The following is a 23,172-nucleotide window of genomic DNA, read 5'->3' as shown; positions in this document are numbered from 1 at the left end:
GAGGACTGGGGGAAATGTGGCAGAAATGCAGAGGTGGATAGTACTCAGTTACATTTACTCAAGTACATAAGTAACCTTTCCAAGAACTTCTTAGAGTCGTTTTTTCACACAATACTTTTTGCTTCTACCTGAGTAAAATTATAATGAAGTATCTGTTTCTTACTTGAGTAAAGAGGTGAGTTCCATCTGTGTCTTTAAAAACCTCCGTCAGAAGTTTGTGAGTCTTTGCACACGCCTCGTCCCAAACCAGGAAACCCGGATCAGACACAAACGTCTGTGTGAAACTGTGGAGCCTGGACTGAGGTGAGTCTGAAGGGTTTCTCACATTAATGGGGTTTAAATAGAGCTGAGAGTCACAGATCCACAGAGTCAGAGAACAGGAAGTGAGATCGTGTTCAGGGAGAGACTCTGACACAGGTTTACAGCTGAAACAGGGAAGGGCATCTGATTCTGATTCTACTGTTTTCAATCAAACACATTAGAATCTCTTCCTGTTCCAAGGTGGTGAAGTGGATTGGTGTTTGCTTTCAACAAATAAAGGGACAAAGTCTTCAATGAGACCAATGAATCCTTCCCTTAAAGTCCATATGACAGGTTTTAATGCTTTTGAAAACATGACTCATTTCGATCATATGTTGCAAGTTCATGAAGAAATGCTGGGCAGAAAAGTTATTTTTATTTGATTCTTTAAGCTACTGACAGGAAGTGACATACAGTAGATAAAGGTAAAGTTCCAGCAGTTTGACTCATTTCTCATTTCTTACATGGCCCGACCCCTCACCTTTAACTGGGTTCTGTTTAACAACTAACAATGGACCTTATCACATATTTGTTTGTAGAGACGCAGTTCAGCGAATGAAATGTTGATCTAAACTTTTTATTATTAAGACCTAATAGAAGAAAGTATTTTTTATATAAAAATGTTCTTTCAGTTCTACGGACCTGCGTGTCCTTTGTCTATTGCGGGGTGGATGTAGATCGGGGTTCCCTGACCCTATGAGGTTCAGGGTGGCTTTGTGAAATAATTCTTATACAGGGTTAGTGGCTACTAATAAGTCCTTGGCCCCTTCCCAAACCAGTAAATTGGTAAAAGGTCTTACGCCAAACCCGATGTGCGTCCGCCATGATAAGGAGCGTCCGAATTGGGCTGTCAGTTAGGAAGGAGTTAGGAAAAGGAGCCTCAATGCTACAGATATATATAAAGGCTAGATGTCTCATGGAGGATCTTACCACAGGGAGCTCACTCATAACATTGTGTTTTATGGTGGATGTACTTTTAAATAACCAGAACTTGCTCAATTTTCGCTTTGGCTTGTTATAAACCTCAGAGGTGTAGGTATGATACTGCATACATATGAATAAAAAAGAAAATCTCTATTTCAACATGTTCCATTCAGAATTATAGTCACGTTAATCACGTGTGTAAGAAACCAAACCGTTTGTAAATCCGTGAAGATTTGAGTGAGATATGAGGATTTGTGTTGGTGCTGATCACTCACTCACTCGAGCTCGCCAGAAAGCTTCCCTGTGGCAAGATGGCCGCCAGTTATGCCGGAAGTGACTCTGCCTTAAAGGGATATTACAGGATTATTGACATAGGGCTTCATTTCCTAGTTATCCAGAGTGTTGCTGATACCTGGAGATATTTCATATGTTTGAAGAGTTTCGTGGCGCTAGGCTAATGCAAGGCTAGTGCATGTCTATGGTATCAGCTAGCCTGCATTAAAAACAGTGTGACCCGCTCCACAGAGCACCTGAGGCAAATCACTTATAACACCAGACTAACCATATAAATGACCTGCATCACATGAATGATCACATTCTGAGGGACTATTTTCTCGCAGATCACTCCACCGCTGCGTAGCTTATACAACCACGAAGCTGATGCTGCTCAAACATAAGGTATTTTAAATGATTCTATGGACACAGACATTTATATGGTTGGTCTGGTGTTATAAATGATTTGCCTCAGGTGCTCTGTGGAGTTTTTAATGCAGGCTAGCTGATACCATAGACATGCACTAGCCTAGCATTAGCCTAACTCTTCAAAAATAAGAACTGCATGAATTACAAACAAACATATCTCCAGGTACCAGCAACACTCTGGATAACTAGGAAATGAAGCCCTATGTCAAACATCCTGAAACATCCCTTTAACACATCTAGGCTTTATGTACATCTATGACTATCAGAGGCACGAGGTCAGTGGAGCTCCACTTTTCCACAGGAACTAACGTCACGTCTGCAGGACAACACTTAAACTAATCCAAGCTAACACTAAACCTAAACCACTAAACTCACTTCCTGTCAGTGTCCAATAAGGAAGTGAAACTATAAACATCACAAAGATGGTCAAACTAAACAAATCTTTAGCAACATCTTAACTATGTTTTAACAAAAATGATGTCTAATGTGTCATAAGGTGCACTTTAAGTTTAGCCTTTGGTTTAAAACGTGATGAAACAGCGCTGTGAATGATCTGCAGCCACATAGACTCTGTCACTGATCTGAAAAAGGGTCCAGGGCAGAGATATAATAAACTGTAGATCGCACCTTTGGCTCCAGCTGTAGATGAACTGCTTTGACCCGCCCCTGTCGACTGGTTTGGTGCAAAGGGATTTATTAAAATGTTTTCATGGTTTCACTTCTCTGCCAGTGGGACTGAGTGGACTGTGCTTTGCCTCATACTTTGAATGAATAAACATTAACATTATACTAGATATTAGTTCTCACTAGTGTTGGGCAGTAGTTACAGTATTTAGAATACGTGCATTCAGGTACAGTCACTCTTTCGTTTGAGGGTATTTAGAATAGAGTTACTTTCTTAAAATCAAGGGGATACATTATGGTACTCAGTCATTTGTTTTTTTGCGTCATGTTGCAGGACATCGAGAGGAAAAGATCAAAATGACCTGGGAAAAGTTTAGTGATCTCTGCTGCTTTCTTGTGTTCCTGATTAATAAGTTCAGAACAGGCGCAAGCACACACTGTATTTGTACCACTTTGTCTAAAACCGATACGAGTACTTTGATTGAAGTACTTGCCGATACCGAATACCGATACGAGTACAAGGCATTTTCTTCAACAGGCTTTTTGAAGTGAATCGACGGTTTATAGACGGACTTTTTCACAGCTGATTGGTTTGTAATTAGTTAATTTACTCATTTACATTCATTTTTCATTCAATATTATTCCTTTTTTTATTGCTCTGTCCATCATAGACCGAACAGCTCATAATAATAATAATAATAATAATAATAATAATAATAATAATACATTTTATTTGCATTGCACTTTACATATGAAGAACACATCTCAAAGTGCTACAATTGACACAAAAAACAAGCAAAACACGAGGAATATTATCAGTTAAAAACACAAAATAAACATACTAAGAAAAAGCCGCACAAAATAAGTGGGTCTTCAGTTTACTTTTAAAAACCTCGATAGACTGTGGTGCCCTCAGATGGTTGGGGAGGGCGTTCCACAGTCGAGGAGCAGCTGCCTGGGACGCCCTGTCTCCCATAGTGCGGAGCTTTGTCTTGGGGACCAGGAGTTGGTGGCTGTCAGAGGAGCGGAGCTGTCGGGTTGGTTTGTGGTTCTCATGTCCTAAAGCTCCTCAATGCTTGTGCTTTATTCGTTTATATATTTGTATTTAACAATAGTATTGAGATGTTACTTATTACTGCAGATAAATGGTCTCTTTTCTCCTTCACTTCAGCTCCGTGTGGATTTTCTCCTGTGTTTATAGTAACTTATCCAGCAGCTTCAGCATTTTCATTGTTTTGCTCATTGTGGCTCAATATAAACATGCTGTATGTCTTTATTTTGGATTTTTTTAGAGAGCTGCGTCCTTTAGAAGCACCGGCCACACGTCAAGTGGTATCGGTTTCTGGTATCGCGACCTGATGAATGAGTGTGAGTATGAGTACAAGCGTGTGGTATCGGCCCGATACCCGATACTGGTATAAAGTGCGCACCTACGAGCACTCTCAAAACCACTATTGGATTTTTCCTTCCGACTCGCCGTGAAAGCTAAATGACAGCTCTGCATGAAAACAAGGAACCTTTCAAAAGATTCAAAGACTTTTTATTTGTGAATGATTTGAAATTATATTTCTCTCATCCTTGATTGTGGAGTGGGGGGAGAGGGGTGGGAGGACAGGGAAGGCAGGGAGTTCAGCTTCCTGTTCTTCAGTCGACTGGAGCTGGCCCGTGGATCCCGCAGTCTCCTCCCTGAAGGCATCACTTTGAAGAGACTGTGTGATGGGTGCGTAGGGTCCCCTTTGCGGGTGAGACGGGTGGAGAACATGTCCTTAATAGAGGGAGAGGGGCTCCGCTTTATGACATCCCTAATTTCCAAACCTTTTAATAACGACTTTCACTCCATCTGACTCTTTTGTTATGTCTGATCTTCAGAGCTCTTTCCGACATGGCGTCCAGACTGGAGCAGCACCTGAGCTGTCCCATCTGCTGTGAGCTCTTCAGAGATCCTGTTCTTCTGACCTGCAGCCACAGCTTCTGTAAGGTCTGTTTGGAGAACTGGTGGGAGGACAAACCACTGAAGACCTGTCCAGTCTGTAAGAGAAGGTCCTCCAGGGATAATCCTCCAAAGAACCTGGCCCTAAAGAACCTGGTGGAGACGTTCACAGAGGAGAAAGGGCAGACTGCTCCAGCTGCAGAGCAAACATCTCCATCTCCACAGCAGCCCGAGTGCAGCCTTCACTCTGAGAAGCTGCGGCTCTTCTGTCTGGACCATCAGGAGCTGATCTGTCTGGTCTGTAGAGACTCCAGGACTCACAAAGACCACAGGTTCAGTCCCATCGAGGAGGCAGCCTCAGACCTGAGAGAGCAGCTGAGGAGAAACATCAAACCTCTACAGGACAAACTGAAGGTAAGAGACCTCCTCCTCCTGCTCCAGTCAGAAGAACGTGTCCACAGAGCTCAGAGGAACATCAACATGTCCTGCTACAGAAAGGGAAGTCTGACTCTAAATAACTCTGATGTTTCTCCTCAGGTCCTGGATGAGAGCAGAGCACAGTTTGATGAAGCAGCGGCTCATATCTCACTCCAGACCAAACAAACACAGACACAGATCAGAGCGGAGTTTGAGAAACTGCACCAGTTTCTGAGGGACGAGGAAGAGTCCAGGATGAAGGCTCTGAGGGAGGAAGAGGAGCAGAAGATCCAGGACATGAAGGACAAGATGGCCGCCCTGAGCAGAGACATGGAGGCTCTGTCCAAGACCATCTCAGAGACAGAGGAGCAGCTGAGAGCAGCAGACGCCTCCTTCCTGCTCCAGTACAAGACTACAGAGGAGAGGCTGCAGTGCTGCCCCCTGGTGGAGGAGCCAGAGATGGAAGACGAAGCTCTGATAGACCAGGCCAAACATCTGGGAAACCTGGGCTTCAACATCTGGATGAACATGAAGAAACTGGTGCAGTTCTTCCCTGTGGTTCTGGATCCAAACTCTGCAGGCTCTGATCTCATTCTGTCTGAAGATCTGACCTCAGGGAGAGCAAGAGAGAGACAGAAGGTCCCAGAAAACCCTGGGAGACTTAGTGATGGCTATTTTCGTGGATCAGAAAGTTTTGTCTCTGGGACTCACAGCTGGGAAGTGGAGGTCAGGTCTGGTCTGTGGGTGTGGGTGTGGGTGGACATGTTCAGAGAGGAGCGGACACTGAGGTTAGAGGATCTTGGTTCATACAATTCACTGAAGGTAAATACTTCGCTGTTTCTACCAAATCCCTGGCCCCAGATCTGGCTCTCTCAGTGAAGAACCTGCAGAGAGTTCGAGTGAAGCTGGACTTTGACACAAACACATTGACCTTCACTGACCCCGACACAAACACAGACCTTCACACATTCACAGACTCTTTCACTGAGATCTTTCCATTTTTATACACATATGACGCTCCTCTGAAGATCTCACCAAAGAGCATCACAGTAACAGTGTAGATGTCACAGGTTTGAGGTTTATTGTAAGTTCGAAATTGGCATGGCCGATGAGAAAAGTTATTATTGAACTATGTTTGTAATGAGAGCCGTGGGGTAGTGCAACCAATAATGACAAATACATTTAAAAGGTCTTACAATTTATTAATAGAGTTATAAAAATATGGATGTTTGGACTAAAAATAATATAACGATGAAAAGCTATGGGGTCGTCGTGGAGGCACTCACGCAGTCCCCTTCTTCAAGGGGCAGGAGCAAGGCTGACTGGTGGGGAGCTCTCTGGGTCCTGGAGCTGTCCGGGTCCACGCCTTAGGGTCACCTGCACAAAGAGCACAAGAGGGGCCATCAGAGAAGCCAACACACCGGAGACTTTCTCTAAGTGAGCCACCAATGAGCACCACTACTCCAAGTACTTAATGCTTACACCGCAGGGGGAGCTTCCCACTCCCCCGCTGCTGGTGTTCCGCTTCGTGGTGCTCTTCCCAGACTCTCTCAGCTGCTTTTTCCCTCCCAGACCACGCGTCATTGTACTGGCTCCTGATGCCCTGCCCCGTGTCCGCATCGGGTCGCTCTGTCCTCGCCTTACGTCTTCACGCGGTCGCCCCGTCACCACCATAGGTTCAGTCTTCCTCCGTCCAGACTTATCTGCTCGTCCTGTATCTCCTCGTGCCCCTACGGCGTCCGCCACAGGCCCACGTTCTTTCTGTAGTTCTGTCCCCCCGTTGCCCTCTTCGTCTCCCCTTTTATCCAGCCTTTTCTCCCGTCCCGCCACCAACAGGTGTGTTGATTACGCACCCCTGGGCATTGGACAGCCAAGTCATGTGTTGAGGTAGTCAAAGCAACGAGGTAAAAAAACACAAGTTAAAAAAACAAAGCACATTTTCAAAAACGCCATCCACTCCGTGATATAGAAACCTACAGCTCCATGTTTCTGTCCTCTCTCTTTAATCAAGTTCCTGATGAAAAACAGTCAGAGCTCAAATTGCCTCCACTAAAACTCTGTTCCTCCCGAGTCGTGTCACTGTCGATCTGTTTTGATTTAAATCTACACTTTATCAACATGAAGATATTTTGATGTTTAACTGGACCAGGTCATAATGAGAGTCTGTCACTGTTTATTCTGTTATGTTTCTTTGTGTTTTTTGCTCCTAAAACAATAAAGACTTTTTCTATTTTCCACAAAGACTCCATTACCTCGTCATTAACGGATCCAGACTTTTTGTCTTAATGTCGATGTTTCTAAGAATTAAACATCTTTTTTCAAACAGATTCATCCAGTTTGAACTCGACACATGACTCTATGATCAAGACCAAGAGATCAGAGGCTCTCACACTCCAGCTCCACCTCCAAGTATCTGAGGGAGCTGAAGCCCATGTATTTACTCGAGTACAAGTAAAGAGTAACTCATGATAAGAAGCGTCCAAATTGGTCCGTCAGTTAGGAAGGAGTTAGGGGGAGGAGCCTCAATGATAACTATCATAGCCAATTTAGCATAGGGGCCTCTGGTGCTAACTATCATAGCCACTTTAGCATAGGGGCCTCTGGTGCTAACTATCATAGTCACTTTAGCATAGGGACCTCTGGTGCTAACTATCATAGGCACTTTAGCATAGGGGCCTCTGGTGCTAACTATCATAGCCACTTTAGCATAGGAGCCTCTGGTGCTAACTATCATAGCCACTTTAGCATAGGGACCTCTGGTGCTAACTATCATAGCCACTTTAGCATAGGGACCTCTGGTGCTAACTATCATAGCCACTTTAGCATAGGGACCTCTGGTGCTAACTATCATAGCCACTTTAGCATAGGGACCTCTGGTGCTACCTATCAGAGCCACTTTAGCATAATAGCCTCTGGTGCTAACTATCATAGCCACTTTAGCATAGGGACCTCTGGTGCTACCTATCATAGCCACTTTAGCATAGGGACCTCTGGTGCTAACTATCATAGCCACTTTAGCATAGGGACCTCTGGTGCTAACTATCATAGCCACTTTAGCATAGGGACCTCTGGTGCTAACTATCATAGCCACTTTAGCATAGGGACCTCTGGTGCTAACTATCATAGCCACTTTAGCATAGGGGCCTCTGGTGCTAACTATCATAACCACTTTAGCATAGGGACCTCTGGTGCTAACTATCATAGCCACTTTAGCATAGGGACCTCTGGTGCTAACTATCATAGCCACTTTAGCATAGGGACCTCTGGTGCTAACTATCATAGCCACTTTAGCATAGGGGCCTCTGGTGCTAACTATCATAACCACTTTAGCATAGGGACCTCTGGTGCTAACTATCATAGCCACTTTAGCATAGGGACCTCTGGTGCTACCTATCATAGCCACTTTAGCATAGGGACCTCTGGTGCTAACTATCATAGCCACTTTAGCATAGAGACCTCTGGTGCTAACTATCATAGCCACTTAAGCATAGGGACCTCTGATGCTAACTATCATAGCCACTTTAGCATAGGGACCTCTGGTGCTAACTATCATAGCCACTTTAGCATAGGGACCTCTGGTGCTAACTATCATAGCCACTTTAGCATAGGGACCTCTGGTGCTAACTATCATAGCCACTTTAGCATAGGGACCTCTAATGCTAACTAACCGGTGATAAGGAGCTATGTGCCATCCCATAAGCCACTGCACCAATCCCCCCACCCCCCTCGGCCCCGCCCTCGAGGGATTCATTGATTGACAGGTGCACATTTAATAATAATAATAAAAAATAAAAAAATGGAATAAGATTCTGCACAAGCCAAACTTTATAAAAGAGACAAATTACATGTTGTCGTCACATGTCAGTGTGTTAAAGCAGTGGTTCCCAAAGTGGGGCTCGGGACCCCTCGGGGGGTCGTGAGGCTTTAGGTGGGGGTCCACAGATGATTTCAGGATGAAATAAAAAGAAAAATGCTACTGTTTTTTATATATTTTGAGTGTAAAATTGCATATCATTTGTGAAATCCATTGAAATCTTCAAAATAAACTGATTAAATACATATTAACTTCATTTAAAAACATTTTTCTTCCCTCTAGTAGCAAAAGAGGCAATAACTTTATACAATGGGGCCCCGAGTCGTTTACAAGTCAATGTTTGGGGTCCCAGAAAAATAAAAAGTTTGGGAACCCCTGTGTTAAAGAGAGGCCTCAGTAAATGTCTTACTTGAAGCAGTTTGTGCTTTTGCTTTCACTTAATCGACACTTCAGCCACATGGATCATTTGCTACGGCAGCTTTATCAAACAGCTGTGGAGATAATATAGCACTAAAGGGAAATGTGAGGCTCAACTTATATTTTTATTGTGTATTTTCAGATCGGGTTCATCATCTCTGACTGCTTTTTATGTATTTATTATTAGTTACTAAAATATAATTATACTGTCACCCCCAGCCCCACAGAGTCTCGGCACCTCGGCTTTGGGAAACAGCCACAGATTGAGAAACGGCTCTTGTCCCACAGCAGGAAACAGCCTGAGACACAGAGCTGCTGCTTCGACCACAAACGTCTGTGTGAAACTGTGGAGCCTGGACTGAGGTGAGTCTGAAGCGTTTCTCACATTAATGGGGTTTAAATAGAGCTGAGAGTCACAGATCCACAGAGTCAGAGAACGGGAAGTAGTAGTAGTTGTAGTAGTAGTTGTAGTAGTAGTAGTTTATTCGGTCAGTTCATTCCTTTAAACGTAAAAAACATTTCCAATTCTTTGTGTACAACACGACCGAAAGGGTTTAGGCTGAAGTGAAAACTTATTACTTCTAACCCAGTTTACAGACTTCCACCAGAGAAAAAACAAAACACAAACATTAATAATGAACAATATCAAGTGTCAAACAGAAGAGAAATAAGCATAAGTATCTGGAGTTAGTAACATACATTTCAATATTCCAACAAATATGTCACATACATTTGTTTTATGTTAATTTAGTTGAAACTAAATCATGTCTTCATTATTATTTTTTATTTATTTTATTTTTTTCATCCTAAGCTTATATATTCTTGAATTTTAGCCGCTTTAAACAACTTTTTGAAAGCTTTGACTGTTTGGGACAGTTTTAACTGATCTTCCACAGATTAACACCTCTTACAGAAATACATCGACTCTTTTTATTCTTTTTAGCTTTTGCTTTTTTGAAAATAGCAGTTCCTCGGAGGTTACACTGACTTTTCCTGTGTTCAAAAAGCTCCTGGGGGAGGGAGAAGATTGTTAAATGCTTTGTGCACTATTACTAATGTATCTAGATCAACAAGATCATGGATTTTCAGTCGGATCAGCTCTACAAAGACAGGGTTCGTTGGTGATAGAAATCTGCTTTAGTCATAATTCTTATTGCCTTTTTTTGAGTAGGAAAATAGGATGAGTATTGGATTTATAATTGTTTCCCCATATTTCCAGGCCATAATTTAGGTAAGGAAGTATGAGGGAGTTATACAGTAATAGAAGAGATGTTTTATCGAGTACAGTTTTCAGTTTGAGGGAGATCGTGTTCAGGGAGAGACTCTGACACAGGTTTACAGCTGAAACAGGGAAGGGCATCTGATTCTGATTCTACTGTTTGTCTTCAGTCAAACACATTAGAATCTCTTCCTGTTACAACATGAATGAACTCGTCTGCAGAACAAAGAGAATCAGACCTTCCCGTGTGAGCAGCAGACACGGAGGTCGACAGTGAAACAGGAAGTAAAAACCAAACCAACTGTTTTCTGATGATAAACTGTTTATCTGATGATTTTAAGGCGAGGCCAGTTTATTTGTGAGGCACATTTCATGTACATGTACAAGTCAATGTGCCTCACAGCAACACCAGACACAATTAAAAAAGAAAGCAATAAAAAGCATAAGCAAGGTTCAGTTTTGGGACCATTATTATTTATTATCTATATTAATGATTTTGCTTCTGTTTCTACGACCACCTTTCCAGTTCTTTTTGCTGACGACACCAATCTATTTCTTTCTGACAGGGATTTAAAGGCTCTGATTAAAAATATAAATCATGATCTTCAAAATTATTCAGAATGGTTCAGAGCGAATAAATCCCACCTCCTGAAAGTGCACACTGCCGTTGTGTCCTTGGGCAAGACACTTCACCCACATGGCCCCCAGTGTCTGCGTGCATTGGTGTATGAATGAGAGCATGAGTGGGTGAGTGGATTCTAGCTGTAAAGCGCTTTGAGTGCCTAATGTAGGAGGAAAAGCACTTTATAAGTTGAGACCATTTACCATAAATTGTCATTAAATGTTAATACATCTAATTTTCTGTTGTTTGCTGGTAATAAAACATATGACAGAGATCAAATCAAAATGTATATTAATAATGAAGAAATAAACAGTGTTTCATCGACATGTTTTTTAGGAGTTCAGATGGACGATAAACAGGTCCAAAAGGTTTGCAAAAAGATAAGTCTATTGGAATCATAAGTAAAATTAGAAACCGAGTAAATCGTAAATGTCTCTTAACACTTTACTCCAGTCTTATTTATCCATATTTAAATGATGGTAATATTGTTTGTGGAAATACTTTCACCACTTACCGAAACACAATGTTCATTCTACAAAAGAAGTTTGTCCGTAAAGCGACTCTTTCCAAACCTGATGCTCCAAAGCACCGCTGTTTTCTGAAATAAAACTCTCTTTTTGATATAAATACTTTAATGACTTGTACCTTTGTATTTAGATCACTGTATGATGAGGACTGGCCTTCGTATATAAAACATTATTTTATGCAGAACCATCAGGTTCATCGTTATCCTACGCGGCAGGCTCTAAAACGGCCCCTTCATCTGCCGTTATATAAAACATCTGGTGATCAACGGTCAGTCAGATATGATGGAGTTAAAGTCTGGAACAGACATGTCCATCTTCTGGATTCATCCACCTCATTACACATGTATAAATAAACATAAATTTAAGGCTGAGTATTTGTGCTGAGTCCAGAGCAGAGACTCATGAAGGAAATGATTGTATGAGTATTGTATATTTGACACGTTGTATTTGTATTTGACTCTGTATTTTTTAATATGTAGTGACTTGGCGTGGGTTTACATTACTCTGATTCTTATTTAATTGTTTACTTGGGAGTGGTGTTGTTCTACCTCTCCCAGGCACATGCTATTATTATTATTATTATTTTGTTGCATATTCATACATCCGAACGGATGCTTTTCATGTTCTTTTTTTTCTTTTTAACTGGTTATACTAAAGTGCTAAAAAAATACAATATAAACACAATAGAATTACATTAAAAATACATAAAACAATACATCAGTGTATATTGAACCACCTGGACCCCTCCCTGAGGATGTCAGGGCCCGAGGTGGTTCATACGGTGTAATCTAGTAACATCCCATGGTCCACTGTGTCAAAGGCAGAACTAAGGTCCAGCAGAACTAACAGGGACTTGGCCTGGGCCTGTGAGGCAGTGTCGCCGAGGGAGTTTCTTCCAGGACAGCGTAACGTTTTGATGGGCACAGTGGACGGCCTTTCGCGAGTCTGTTTGATGTAGCCCCACGGACCAGCACCTCCTTAACCAAGGATGTTTCTCTTGGAGTGGAGCACCAGGCGGCAGGGTCCCACGGGGCAGGGTCCCACGGGGCAGGGTCCCACGGGGCAGGGTCCCACGGGGCAGGGTCCCACAGGGCAGGGTCCCACGGGGCAGCGGTGAGAGAGGCTAATCTCATGGATTTGATAAACTCCTGGAACAAAGCTTCTTTCTTCACCAGCTCAGACTTCAGACGCTGAATGTCGCCCTCCAGGTGAGTCATTCGTTTAGCATGTTTGTGCGGCACAGGCGGCACAGGCGGCACAGGCGGCACAGGCGGCACAGGCGGAACAGGCGGCACAGGCGGCACGGCCACATCTGGCAAACGAAGTCCAAAAATATAGTTTGTTTGACTGGAGACACTTTTAGGAGTGGAGGAGTGTGCTGCGTCCATGCGCACACATTTTAGAGAATTATCTGCTGTTTCCACTTAATGTTTTGTAATTAGTATAGAGTATATAGTATAGAGTAGAGTAAAGTATATTTTGCACTCAAATATGTGCCTCGTCGTGAGAACCAGGGACACAAGTCGGCAGCCCAAGTTTTGAGAGAAATGCAAAAGAAGGTTGTTTTTTTTTAATTGGTGATTTTCACTTTTTTGCAGAATCGCTTAGTTGAAGTCACGGAGAAGCCTCTCCATGTTTAAGCTGCAGTATTGGCATATTTAAAAGTGTAAACTTTTAGGTTCAGACCGGCTTGTTTAGAGAGATTTGGGAGTGTGCAGTAAAAAGGGGCGTGTCTGTATTTACATACTGGGTAAACACCGGGTCGTGTTGGATGGACAAAGATTGCATCAGACGAGCTGAACCGTGGACATGTTTGAAGTGGATTTATTCATCAGCGATTATGCGGCGCCGCTTCCTCATGAAAAGCCTTGAGAGCAAAGCAGCGACAGCGGGACAGAGACGCTGCTTTGCTCCCCAGACACTTTTGCAATCACCACGCCGCTTCAGCGTTAAAAAAACCTTCCAGCAAAGCACCAAACTGTAAGTCGTATGTTTTTATTACGGTGTATTTTGCGTTTGAGTTGATCTCTGATGTCTCGCCTCTCACACTCAGTGGCTCAAAAGGCTTCGTCAGCGACACTAAAGTTCAGTTCAGCCCACAGAGCAAGACCATAGGGAGGAGTTTTGCTTGGCTCCTCCCCGCTATTAACAGCTGCTCTCACCTGTGGGTAAACATCTTTGTAGTTTAAGAGATTTTCACTCTGATTGGATTTGGCTGATTGTAACCTGCTGTAGAGGCGACGACAAGGCACTTTGTAAAGATCTGATCTCACAGACGAGCTGCGGCGCGAACAAACACAAACATGAAAATAAAGCGTCTACGCTCGCTGCTAAAAGTCTGGGATATATTTTGGTTGAGCGTGAGATATGAGGGCTGTAGCGTGAGAGCGTGTGAAGGTACTCAAATGTGTGTGTCTCACGAGGAAAGCGTGAGAGTTGACAGCCCTGTGAAGCTAATCCTCCATGAAGACTCCGACTGTTTACATCTTAGGGCTGGACACTGCGGGGAGGGGGTTCTGCTGAGGGGCAGTGGCTGGTTACTCGGCTGGTGACGAAAGCTCGGAGGCGTCTCCAGGAGGTGGGGGCGTCTCCAGGAGGTGGGGGCGTCTCCAGGAGGTGGGGGCGTCTCCAGGAGGTGGGGGCGTCTCCAGGAGGTTGGGGCGTTCCTAGGAGGACTCAGGCAAACCTATCCCTAAAATGGCCGCCATCAGAGTTTTTACAGATGACTCAAAAATACGTGAATGTGCCAAGGCAACACTTCAGGCATGTTTTTAATGAGGGAATGACATAATAACATGATGTAAAGCTTGAAAAAGTTTTACATCATGAAAAAGTCGGAGAAGAACCACCTTTGTTCTTCACCTGTTCTTTCTCCAATCCACAAAGTCTCGCATTAATTTCATGACTCTGGATTCAAAACGTTTTATTGGAGATGCAAAAAATTTATTTTTTATTTTTTATATATATGGCGAAAATGAATTGGTGCCAGTGAATGACCTTTAGTTCTTATTCCTATCTCTGGTTTTCAAGTTTTAGAGTTTTTTGTTTCAAATTGTCGTGACTTTCTCCGTTTCCAAACCTTTTAATAACGACTTTCACTCCATCTGACTCTTTTGTTATGTCTGATCTTCAGAGCTCTTTCCGACATGGCGTCCAGACTGGAGCAGGACCTGAGCTGTCCCATCTGCTGTGAGCTCTTCAGAGATCCTGTGGTTCTGACCTGCAGCCACAGCTTCTGTAAGGTCTGTTTGGAGAACTGGTGGGAGGACAAAGTACTGAAGACCTGTCCAGTCTGTAAGAGAAGGTCCTCCAGGGATAATCCTCCAAAGAACCTGGTCCTGAAGAACCTGGTGGAGACGTTCACAGAGGAGAAAGGGCAGACTGCTCCATCTGCAGAGCAAACATCTCCATCTCCACAGCAGCCCGAGTGCAGCCTTCACTCTGAGAAGCTGCGGCTCTTCTGTCTGGACCATCAGGAGCTGATCTGTCTGGTCTGTAGAGACTCCAGGACTCACAAAGACCACAGGTTCAGACCCATCGAGGAGGCAGCCTCAGACCTGAGAGAGCAGCTGAGGAGAAACATCAAACCTCTACAGGACAAACTGAAGGTAAGAGACCTCCTCCTCCTGTTCCAGTCAGAAGAACGTGTCCACAGAGCTCAGAGGAACATCAACATGTCCTGCTACAGAAAGGGAAGTCTGACTCTAAATAACTCTGATGTTTCTCCTCAGGTCCTGGATGAGAGCAGAGCACAGTTTGATGAAGCAGCGGCTCATATCTCACTCCAGACCAAACAAACACAGACACAGATCAGAGCGGAGTTTGAGAAACTGCACCAGTGTCTGAGGGACGAGGAAGAGTCCAGGATGAAGGCTCTGAGGGAGGAAGAGGAGCAGAAGATCCAGAACATGGACAAGATGGCCGCCCTGAGCAGAGACATGGAGGCTCTGTCCAAGACCATCTCAGAGACAGAGGAGCAGCTGAGAGCAGCAGACGCCTCCTTCCTGCTCCAGCACAAGACTGCAGAGGAGAGGCTGCAGCGCTGCCCCCTGGTGGAGAAGCCACAGATGGGGAAAAAAGCTCTGATAGACCAGGCCAAACATCTGGGAAACCTGGGCTTCAACATCTGGATGAACATGAAGAAACTGGTGCAGTTCTTCCCTGTGGTTCTGGAGCCAAACACTGCAGGCTCTGATCTCATTCTGTCTGAAGATCTGACCTCAGTGAGAAAAGGAAAGAAGCAGAAGGTCCCAAAGAACTCAGGGAGAAATAACAATGGTTCTGTAGTTGGATCAGAAAGGTTTGTCTCTGGGACTCACAGCTGGGAAGTGGAGGTCGGGGGTCAGGGCTGGGCTGTGGGTGTGAGTGGATATGTTCAGAGAGGAGCGAACACTGAGTTTGGAGTTTGGTCCATACGTTTCACTGATGGTAAATATTCAGCCGTTTCTCCCCGAGCCCCAGATAAACGTCTCTCGGTGAAGAACCTGCAGAGAGTTCGAGTGAAGCTGGACTTTGACACAAACACATTGACCTTCACTGACCCCGACACAAACACAGACCTTCACACAGTCACAGACTCTTTCACTGAGATCGTTCCAGGTTTAAGCACACGTGATTCTCCTCTGAAGATCTCACCAAAGAGCATCACAGTAACAGTGTAGAACCTACAGCTCCATGTTACTGTCCTCTCTCTTTAATCAAAACAGTCAGAGCTCAAATTGCCTCCACTAAAACTCTGTTCCTCCCGAGTCGTGTCACTGTCGATCTGTTTTGATTTAAATCTACACTTTATCAACATGAAGATATTTTGATGTTTAACTGGACCAGGTCATAATGAGAGTCTGTCACTGTTTATTCTGTTATGTTTCTTTGTGTTTTTTGCTCCTAAAACAATAAAGACTTTTTCTATTTTCCACAAAGACTCCATTACCTCGTCATTAACGGATCCAGACTTTTTGTCTTAATGTCGATGTTTCTAAGAATTAGTTTTATCCAGTTTGAACTCGACACATGACTCTATGAGCGGCACATTTTGAAAAAGACGTGAAAGATCAGGCTCTCACACTTTTCAGCCCGTGTGAAACAAAACATCAAATCATGGCAATTGTGATATTTGCAAAGAAAATTAAGAAGGAGGGTTTTTCTCCCGTCTCACACCTGAGTCTGACACGTCCATCAGACTTAACCTCTTAACTCCTGAACCCAGAGGATCTTTTTCCTCACGTCATCACATTTTTTTTTCCATCATTGTTTTGTTGGGTATTCAACTCATTTTTGTAACTTTTTTGCCATTTTTTTGTCACATTTTTTTCATTTTTTGTCACATTTTTGTCACATTTTTGTCATTTTTTTGTCATTTTTTGTGATTTTTTTATCACATTTTTTATCACATTTTTGTCATTTTTTTTGTCATTTTTTGTCACATTTTTTTCCTTCATTTTTTTGTCACATTTTTGTCAATTTTTGTCACATTTTTTATCACATTTTTTGTCACATTTTTTGTCACATTTTTGTCATTTTTTAGTAATATTTTTGTCTTTTTTTGTCATTTTTTTGTCATTTTTGTCATTTTTTGTCTTTTTTTTTATCACATTTTTGTCATTTTTTTGTCATTTTTTGTGATTTTTTAATCACATTTTTTATCACATTTTTGTCATTTTTTTTGTCATTTTTTGTCACATTTTTTTCCTTCATTTTTTTTCACATTTTTGTCAATTTTTCGTCATTTTTTTGTCATTTTTTATCACATTTTTGTCAATTTTTCGTCATTTTTTTGTCATTTTTTATCACATTTTTGTCATTTTTTGTCACATTTTTGTCAATTTCTCGTCATTTTTTCGTCATTTTTTCGTCATTTTTTTGTCATTTTTTGTCACATTTTTGTCATTTTTTTCTCCATTTTTTTGTCCATTTTTTTGTCACATTTTTGTAATTTTTTTGTCATTTTTTTGTCAAATTTTTCGTCAGTTTTTGTCACATTTCCATCATTGTTTTCGTCTCAGTTTTGTTTCTATTTTCTCACCTTTGTTCCAGAAGCTTTTGGATTGGGGTAAAGCCAAACTGTAGAACATGTGCTCGGTTCAGGTGGGAGTTAAGGGGTTAAGAACAGCTGATCAGTGACACTTCCGATGACGGCCTGCAGATGGAGACACTGGTCAGAGGTTTGAACATCTCTAACTCTAGTGTCAAATAACACCAGTAACACAAGTGGACACAGTGAATGTTCCTGAGCTCATCTATGGTCATGTTCGAAGCAGCCACAGGGGAAACAAAGAGAAAAAACTCCCATTTCTCCTCCAGCACTTTAACAAATGTTAACACAGGTGTGTGAGATCAAACTAATGAATCATTTTATCATTTTACAGGTTAATATGTGTCAACTTAAGTTCAACCTAATAGACCTAAAAGTCCAAAAACCTCTTTTTTTCTCCCGTGAACATCAATAAAAACCCTTTTGTGCCAAAGTTGGTCCGTCCCACTTCAGCCACTGCCAGGTTTCATCAGTTTCAATAATCCCTGTATTTTCTACTGTTCAAATGAAGTTATTTATTTCACGATTTGCTCCAGAACCTTTGTCGTTTGGGCCACGATGGAGAAAAGATTTTAACATCGTCACATTTTTGGTGAAACTCGTGATTTTACTGAAACTTTCCCCCTAAAACAAACGTGATCAATAAAGTGTTTCTTTCTCTCCGTGGCCCGGATACATTTGCTGTAAAATGACATTGTTTTGTACAGTTGTTTAAATGTGCGTGTTGTAAATTATAGTTTACGCTGGATTTTTATGGCTGTCGAGTTTTTACGGTGAATAAATATTACGGCTTTTCTTTGTATAAAAACGCTCGTACGAAGATAATGATTGAAATAAACAGTTACATCCTGTGGTTGTTTTTTATTTGGAGATCAGAGAGTTTGTTTTTGTGGAAATGTCCTGATCTGATGTTCAGAATCTGCCACTGAAGATGCTCCACTTCAGGTCCAACTTTAACTACAAAGAAACAAAGAAATATTACGTTTACTCTGTGACGCCTTAATGACTTTAACCTCTAAACCCCCGTCTTAACCAAGTGTTTTTCCTGTTGTGTGTTTTTTGCTGTTTGTTTATGGAACTCTCAGCAGTTTTGACCCGGAGGCACCTTTTCAGTTTTTAGCATCGATTTTTCGAAAAAATCCAAGTTACTCAGCTCTGTTTGTCGTATGTTTGATTCGTCTAAAACGTTATGAACTAAAGCTATGAAACGATTTCGCCGTGTTTTTAAATATTTAGTGTTTTCTTTCTTATAAGTACAGTGCTATGCGAAAGTTTGGGCTCCCCTTTAACTTTTCCACATTTTGCCCACACTATGGACCATAAACATAAATATATTTACCGTAAATTCTCTAATACTGGCCTGTATTCCATTAGCGGCCGGGTCTCCGACAGAGGGCGGGTTCTCGGCTGGTGGAGGCAAATTAAAGCCGGTCTCTAAAACAGGCCGGGGCTTTTATTAGAAATTATAGCAGTAGAAATATTCCCCATGTTAGGAATGTGTCTCATACTGGTGTAAATGAAAACTCACGTGCAGGAAGTAACAAACTGAACCCGGGCCGAGGGCGACGCTGCGGAGGAGCTGATCCGAGCGTAACTTTGACACAGATTTAGCCACTTTTCAAACCTCCTGTGACGATATTTGGAAACAGGGCAACAAATGTTTCTGACCCTCCAGGGTTTTAATAAAGTCTCCATCGCGTCTTCAAAGCACGTCCAGCTGCTCCGTGTGCAGGTCAGTCCCACGACTCAAAATAACTCCTCCCATCAGCGCGAGCGTCTCGTCTTCTCTCGGGTCAGTCTCATGATCGATCACAAACACAAACGCTCCGTCTAAACTCGCCTTTCACACAAGACAACAACAAATAATCCGGTCCGGTAAAAACGAAACAGAAACCTGCAGTGACATTGATGTCAAAGCTCCGCTAACAGCAACGAAACACTTCCTGTTGTCCCGACAAAATAAAAGGCGTCAATGTTCCAGCCGCTGGGAGAGGGTTTGAAATGTTAATTAATAAATGAACCTAATATTTTAGCTGCAAATGGAACAAATCTCCTTTTTCTTCGTTTTCCTGGTCGTCCGTTTTGCTCAAATAGAAATAAAGGCCTGTCTCTAATTGTGGCCTGGTTCCAATAAAGGCCTGGTCCTGATGCCCTTGAGTAAATAAAGGCCCGGCCGATATTAGAGCATTTACGGTAATTTAAATTTTATGTGAAAGACACACACTAAGTGACGCAATCGTGAAGTGAAATGACATTTATACATGATTTAGATTTTTTGTAATAAATAAATAAACTGAATAGTGTGATGTGCAAAAGTACGGCCCCTCCTTTCCTTTTAGTGAAACCAATTGCCTTCAGAAGTTTCCTGATGATTTCTGAATGACTAAATAGAGTCACCATAAGAAGTCCCGTTTGCCAGAAGCCTCCATGTGGCCTCTGGCAAACAGAAACTGAACTTCTTATGGTTTTCTTTACAAAATGTCTCCGTCATAAAGGCCAGATTTGTGCAGTTACGACTCATAGTTGTTCTGTGGACGGTTTCCCCCACCTGAGCTGTGTCTCTCTGCAGTTCAGGGTCATCACAGGCTTCTCTGTAACAGCTGTGGTCAGAGCTGTCCTTGTTCGGTCAGTGAGTTTAGGAGGACGGCCGGGTCTTGGTAGGTTAGTGATGTCAGACTCTTTACATTCCTGGATGGTGGATTTAACCCCTTAACTCCCACCTGAACCGAGCACATTTTCTCCAGTTTGGCTTTACCCCAATCCAAAAGCTTCTGGAAAAAAGGTGTGAAAATAGCAACAAAACTGAGACGAAAACAATGATGGAAATGTGACAAAAAAGTGAGAAAACATTGACAAAAAAGTGACGAAACATTGATGAAAAAGTGGCAAAAATGTCACAAGAAATTGACAAAAAATGACAAAAAAATGACAAAAATTTACAAAAAAATGATAAAAATGTGATAAAAATTTGACCAAAAAATGACAAATATGTGACAAAAAATTACAAAAATGTGACAAAAAATTACAAAAATGTGACAAAAAAAATACGAAAAATTGATAAAAAATGGACGAAAAAATGACAAAAAAGTCACAAAAATGAGTTAAAAACCCAACAAAAAAAAAGTTGGGAAAAAAATCTGATGATGTGAGGAAAAAGATCCTCTCGGTTCAGGCGAGAGTTAAGAGGTTAACTGTACTTTGAGAGATGTTTTTTATAACTAACCCAGCTTTATACGTCGCAACAACTTTTTCCTGGACCTGTCTGGTGAGTTCTTGGACTTCATGAAGCTTCTGCTCCACAATCGTCTCAGACCTGAGACCATCACAGAGCAGCTGTATCTGACCCGACATTAGAAACACAGGTCGACTCTATTTAGTGGAGTTCAGTGAAAAGTTAAAGGGGGCCAAGACTTGTTACAGTATGTTTTAGGAAAGCACAGCCCAAAACATGACTCCGCCCCCTCCTTACTGACTCCGCCCCCTCCTTACTGACTCCGCCCCCTCCTTACTGACGTCTTCATGTATTTCTGAGCCACTGCAGCCGTTTCTGTTTGTGAGCCTGAAACCAATTAAAGTAAACAGAAACTTGAATGAATGTTTTAAAACAGGATCAGTGAGTTAAATCAGGATCTGCAACTTTCCAAACCCACGTCAGAAGTTTGTGAGTCTTTGCACACGCCTCGTCCCAAACCAGGAAACCCGGATCAGACACAAACGTCTGTGTGAAACTGTGGAGCCTGGACTGAGGTGAGTCTGAAGGGTTTCTCACATTAATGGGGTTTAAATAGAGCTGAGAGTCACAGATCCACAGAGTCAGAGAACAGGAAGTGAGATCGTGTTCAGGGAGAGACTCTGACACAGGTTTACAGCTGAAACAGGGAAGGGCATCTGACGCTCCTATAAGGAAGGAAGTGCTTTATTGTACAAGTGTTTACTGTTTGCTGTTCACACATAATGTTTTTTTTTAGTGTAAATGGTCTGAACTTATAGTCAACACTTTTCTGCCTTCAGTTTAGATGAAAAATGTGCGATTTTGTCCAATTCTCTTTCGTGTTTGTCTTTACAACGAGGTCTGAAGAACTGGCTGAACATAAATGTCCTGAACAGGGCTGGGGACCATAAAATAATGTTACCCGTAATCACCGGCCCCAGGGGGGTCTTGGGGGGTCTCAAGACCCTCCCAAAAAATGCCTTGATTCCCCATTTGACCCCCCAACCCCTTCCTGATGAAATACATAGAGCCTCTCCGGGATAAGCCCCTCCTCCTCCGTGAAAAGGACGCGCCTGATGATCTCCGCTGCTGTGGGCGGCTGTAGTGACCAGAGTCAGAACTGGAGCTATGACGCGGCCTCTGAGTCTGTCGTGCGCAGTGACTCACGTTTCTCTCCATGCGGTGACGCCACGACTGGCGTGTCTGGCTGTTTACATCACGCGCTGAGGGCGGGGCTGACAGAGGGAGAGCCGGGCAGATGGAAGTCTGTGAACTCCACAGCGGAATCAGGATCTGGTCACGCACAAACCGCGTGTTCATTTAAAAAATCCTTGAGAAAGTTGTTTTTATGCAGCTACACATGTTTTTAGAAAGTAATTCAATTCTTGAAACATTTCAGTCTGTGTTCAGACCAAGACATAGCCCAGAGTGTGTTGAGAGCACACAGTGATGTGACCCTGTGCTGATGCTAAAGGCCCTGTGGTTTTAGTGCTTCTTGATCGAACAGCAGCGTTTGATACTGTGGATCATTCTGTTCTTTAGTCTCGCCTGAAGCCTCATGTTGGCATTTGTGGTGCTGCACTTTGGTGCTTCCAGTCATATCTCAGTGATAGAACATTCTCTGTTATGATTGGTGATCTGTCCTCCTCTGTTGCCTCCTTGTCGTGCGGTTTGCCCCAGGGCTCTATTTTGGGCCCCATGTTGTTTTCTCTTTATATGTTGCCACTGGGGTCCATTATCGCCCAACATAACTTGGTATTTCATCTGAAAATATCTGCCTGTTTCATCAAACAGGAGTGACGCTGTCAAATGTCTCATGGACGGCATATCTGACATAAAACTGTGGTTACACCAGAATTTCCTCCATTTAAACGAGGATTAAACAGATTTCATTTTATTTGGTGACTCGAATTATCCAGACTTTGGTTTGCTGTCTTCTTATTTTAAACCTATGGTCAGAAACCTCGGGGTCGTCTTTGACAACTGGCTTCGTTTTGACAGATTGACAGTGTGGTCAGGTCAGTTTTTATCAGCTGCGTGTTTTAACTAAAGTAAAGCCTTTTTTAAACCGCTCAGACCTGGAGCGAACCATCCACGCTTTGATCAGTTCAAGAACTGATTATTGTGCCCTTTATTTTGGAGTTTCCCAGTCCTGTCTTAATCGTCTTCAGTTGGTGCAAAATGCTGCAGCTCGTTTTTTAACACACACACCCAGACGTCAGCACATCAGCCCAGTCCTTTCTTCGTTGCTTCCAGTTTCTTTTAGAGCTGATTTTTAAATCCTTCTTCTTGTTTTTAAAGCCCTCAATGGTCTTGCCCCTTCGTACTTGTCTGAACTTTTAACTGTTCGTGACTCGGGCAGATCCTTGAGGTCGTCAAACCAGCTCCTGCTGGAAGTGCCCAGGACCGAGTCCAAGCACTGGGTGATCGGTCG

General features: G+C 42.7%; 1 protein-coding gene across 1 annotated transcript; it reads left to right on the top strand.

Moving 5' to 3' along the window:
- Positions 1 to 4,432: 4,432 nt before the first annotated feature.
- On the top strand, positions 4,433 to 16,157 carry LOC306969179 (uncharacterized protein; the record flags this gene model as incomplete). The annotated part of the gene is made up of 7 exons (XM_079564779.1): positions 4,433 to 4,894; positions 5,018 to 5,719; positions 6,387 to 6,573; positions 7,224 to 7,306; positions 12,500 to 12,609; positions 14,630 to 14,987; positions 15,228 to 16,157. The coding sequence occupies 7 exons, from the start codon at positions 4,433 to 4,435 to the stop codon at positions 16,155 to 16,157; spliced, it is 2,832 nt and encodes a 943-aa protein (XP_079420905.1).
- Positions 16,158 to 23,172: the final 7,015 nt, after the last annotated feature.

Source organism: Gobius niger (assembly GCF_951799975.1).
Source record: "Gobius niger genome assembly, chromosome: 10".
NCBI lineage: Eukaryota > Metazoa > Chordata > Actinopteri > Gobiiformes > Gobiidae > Gobius > Gobius niger.
The sequence above is the reverse complement of the archived record's forward strand: the minus strand, read 5'-3'. Positions and strand labels throughout refer to the sequence as shown.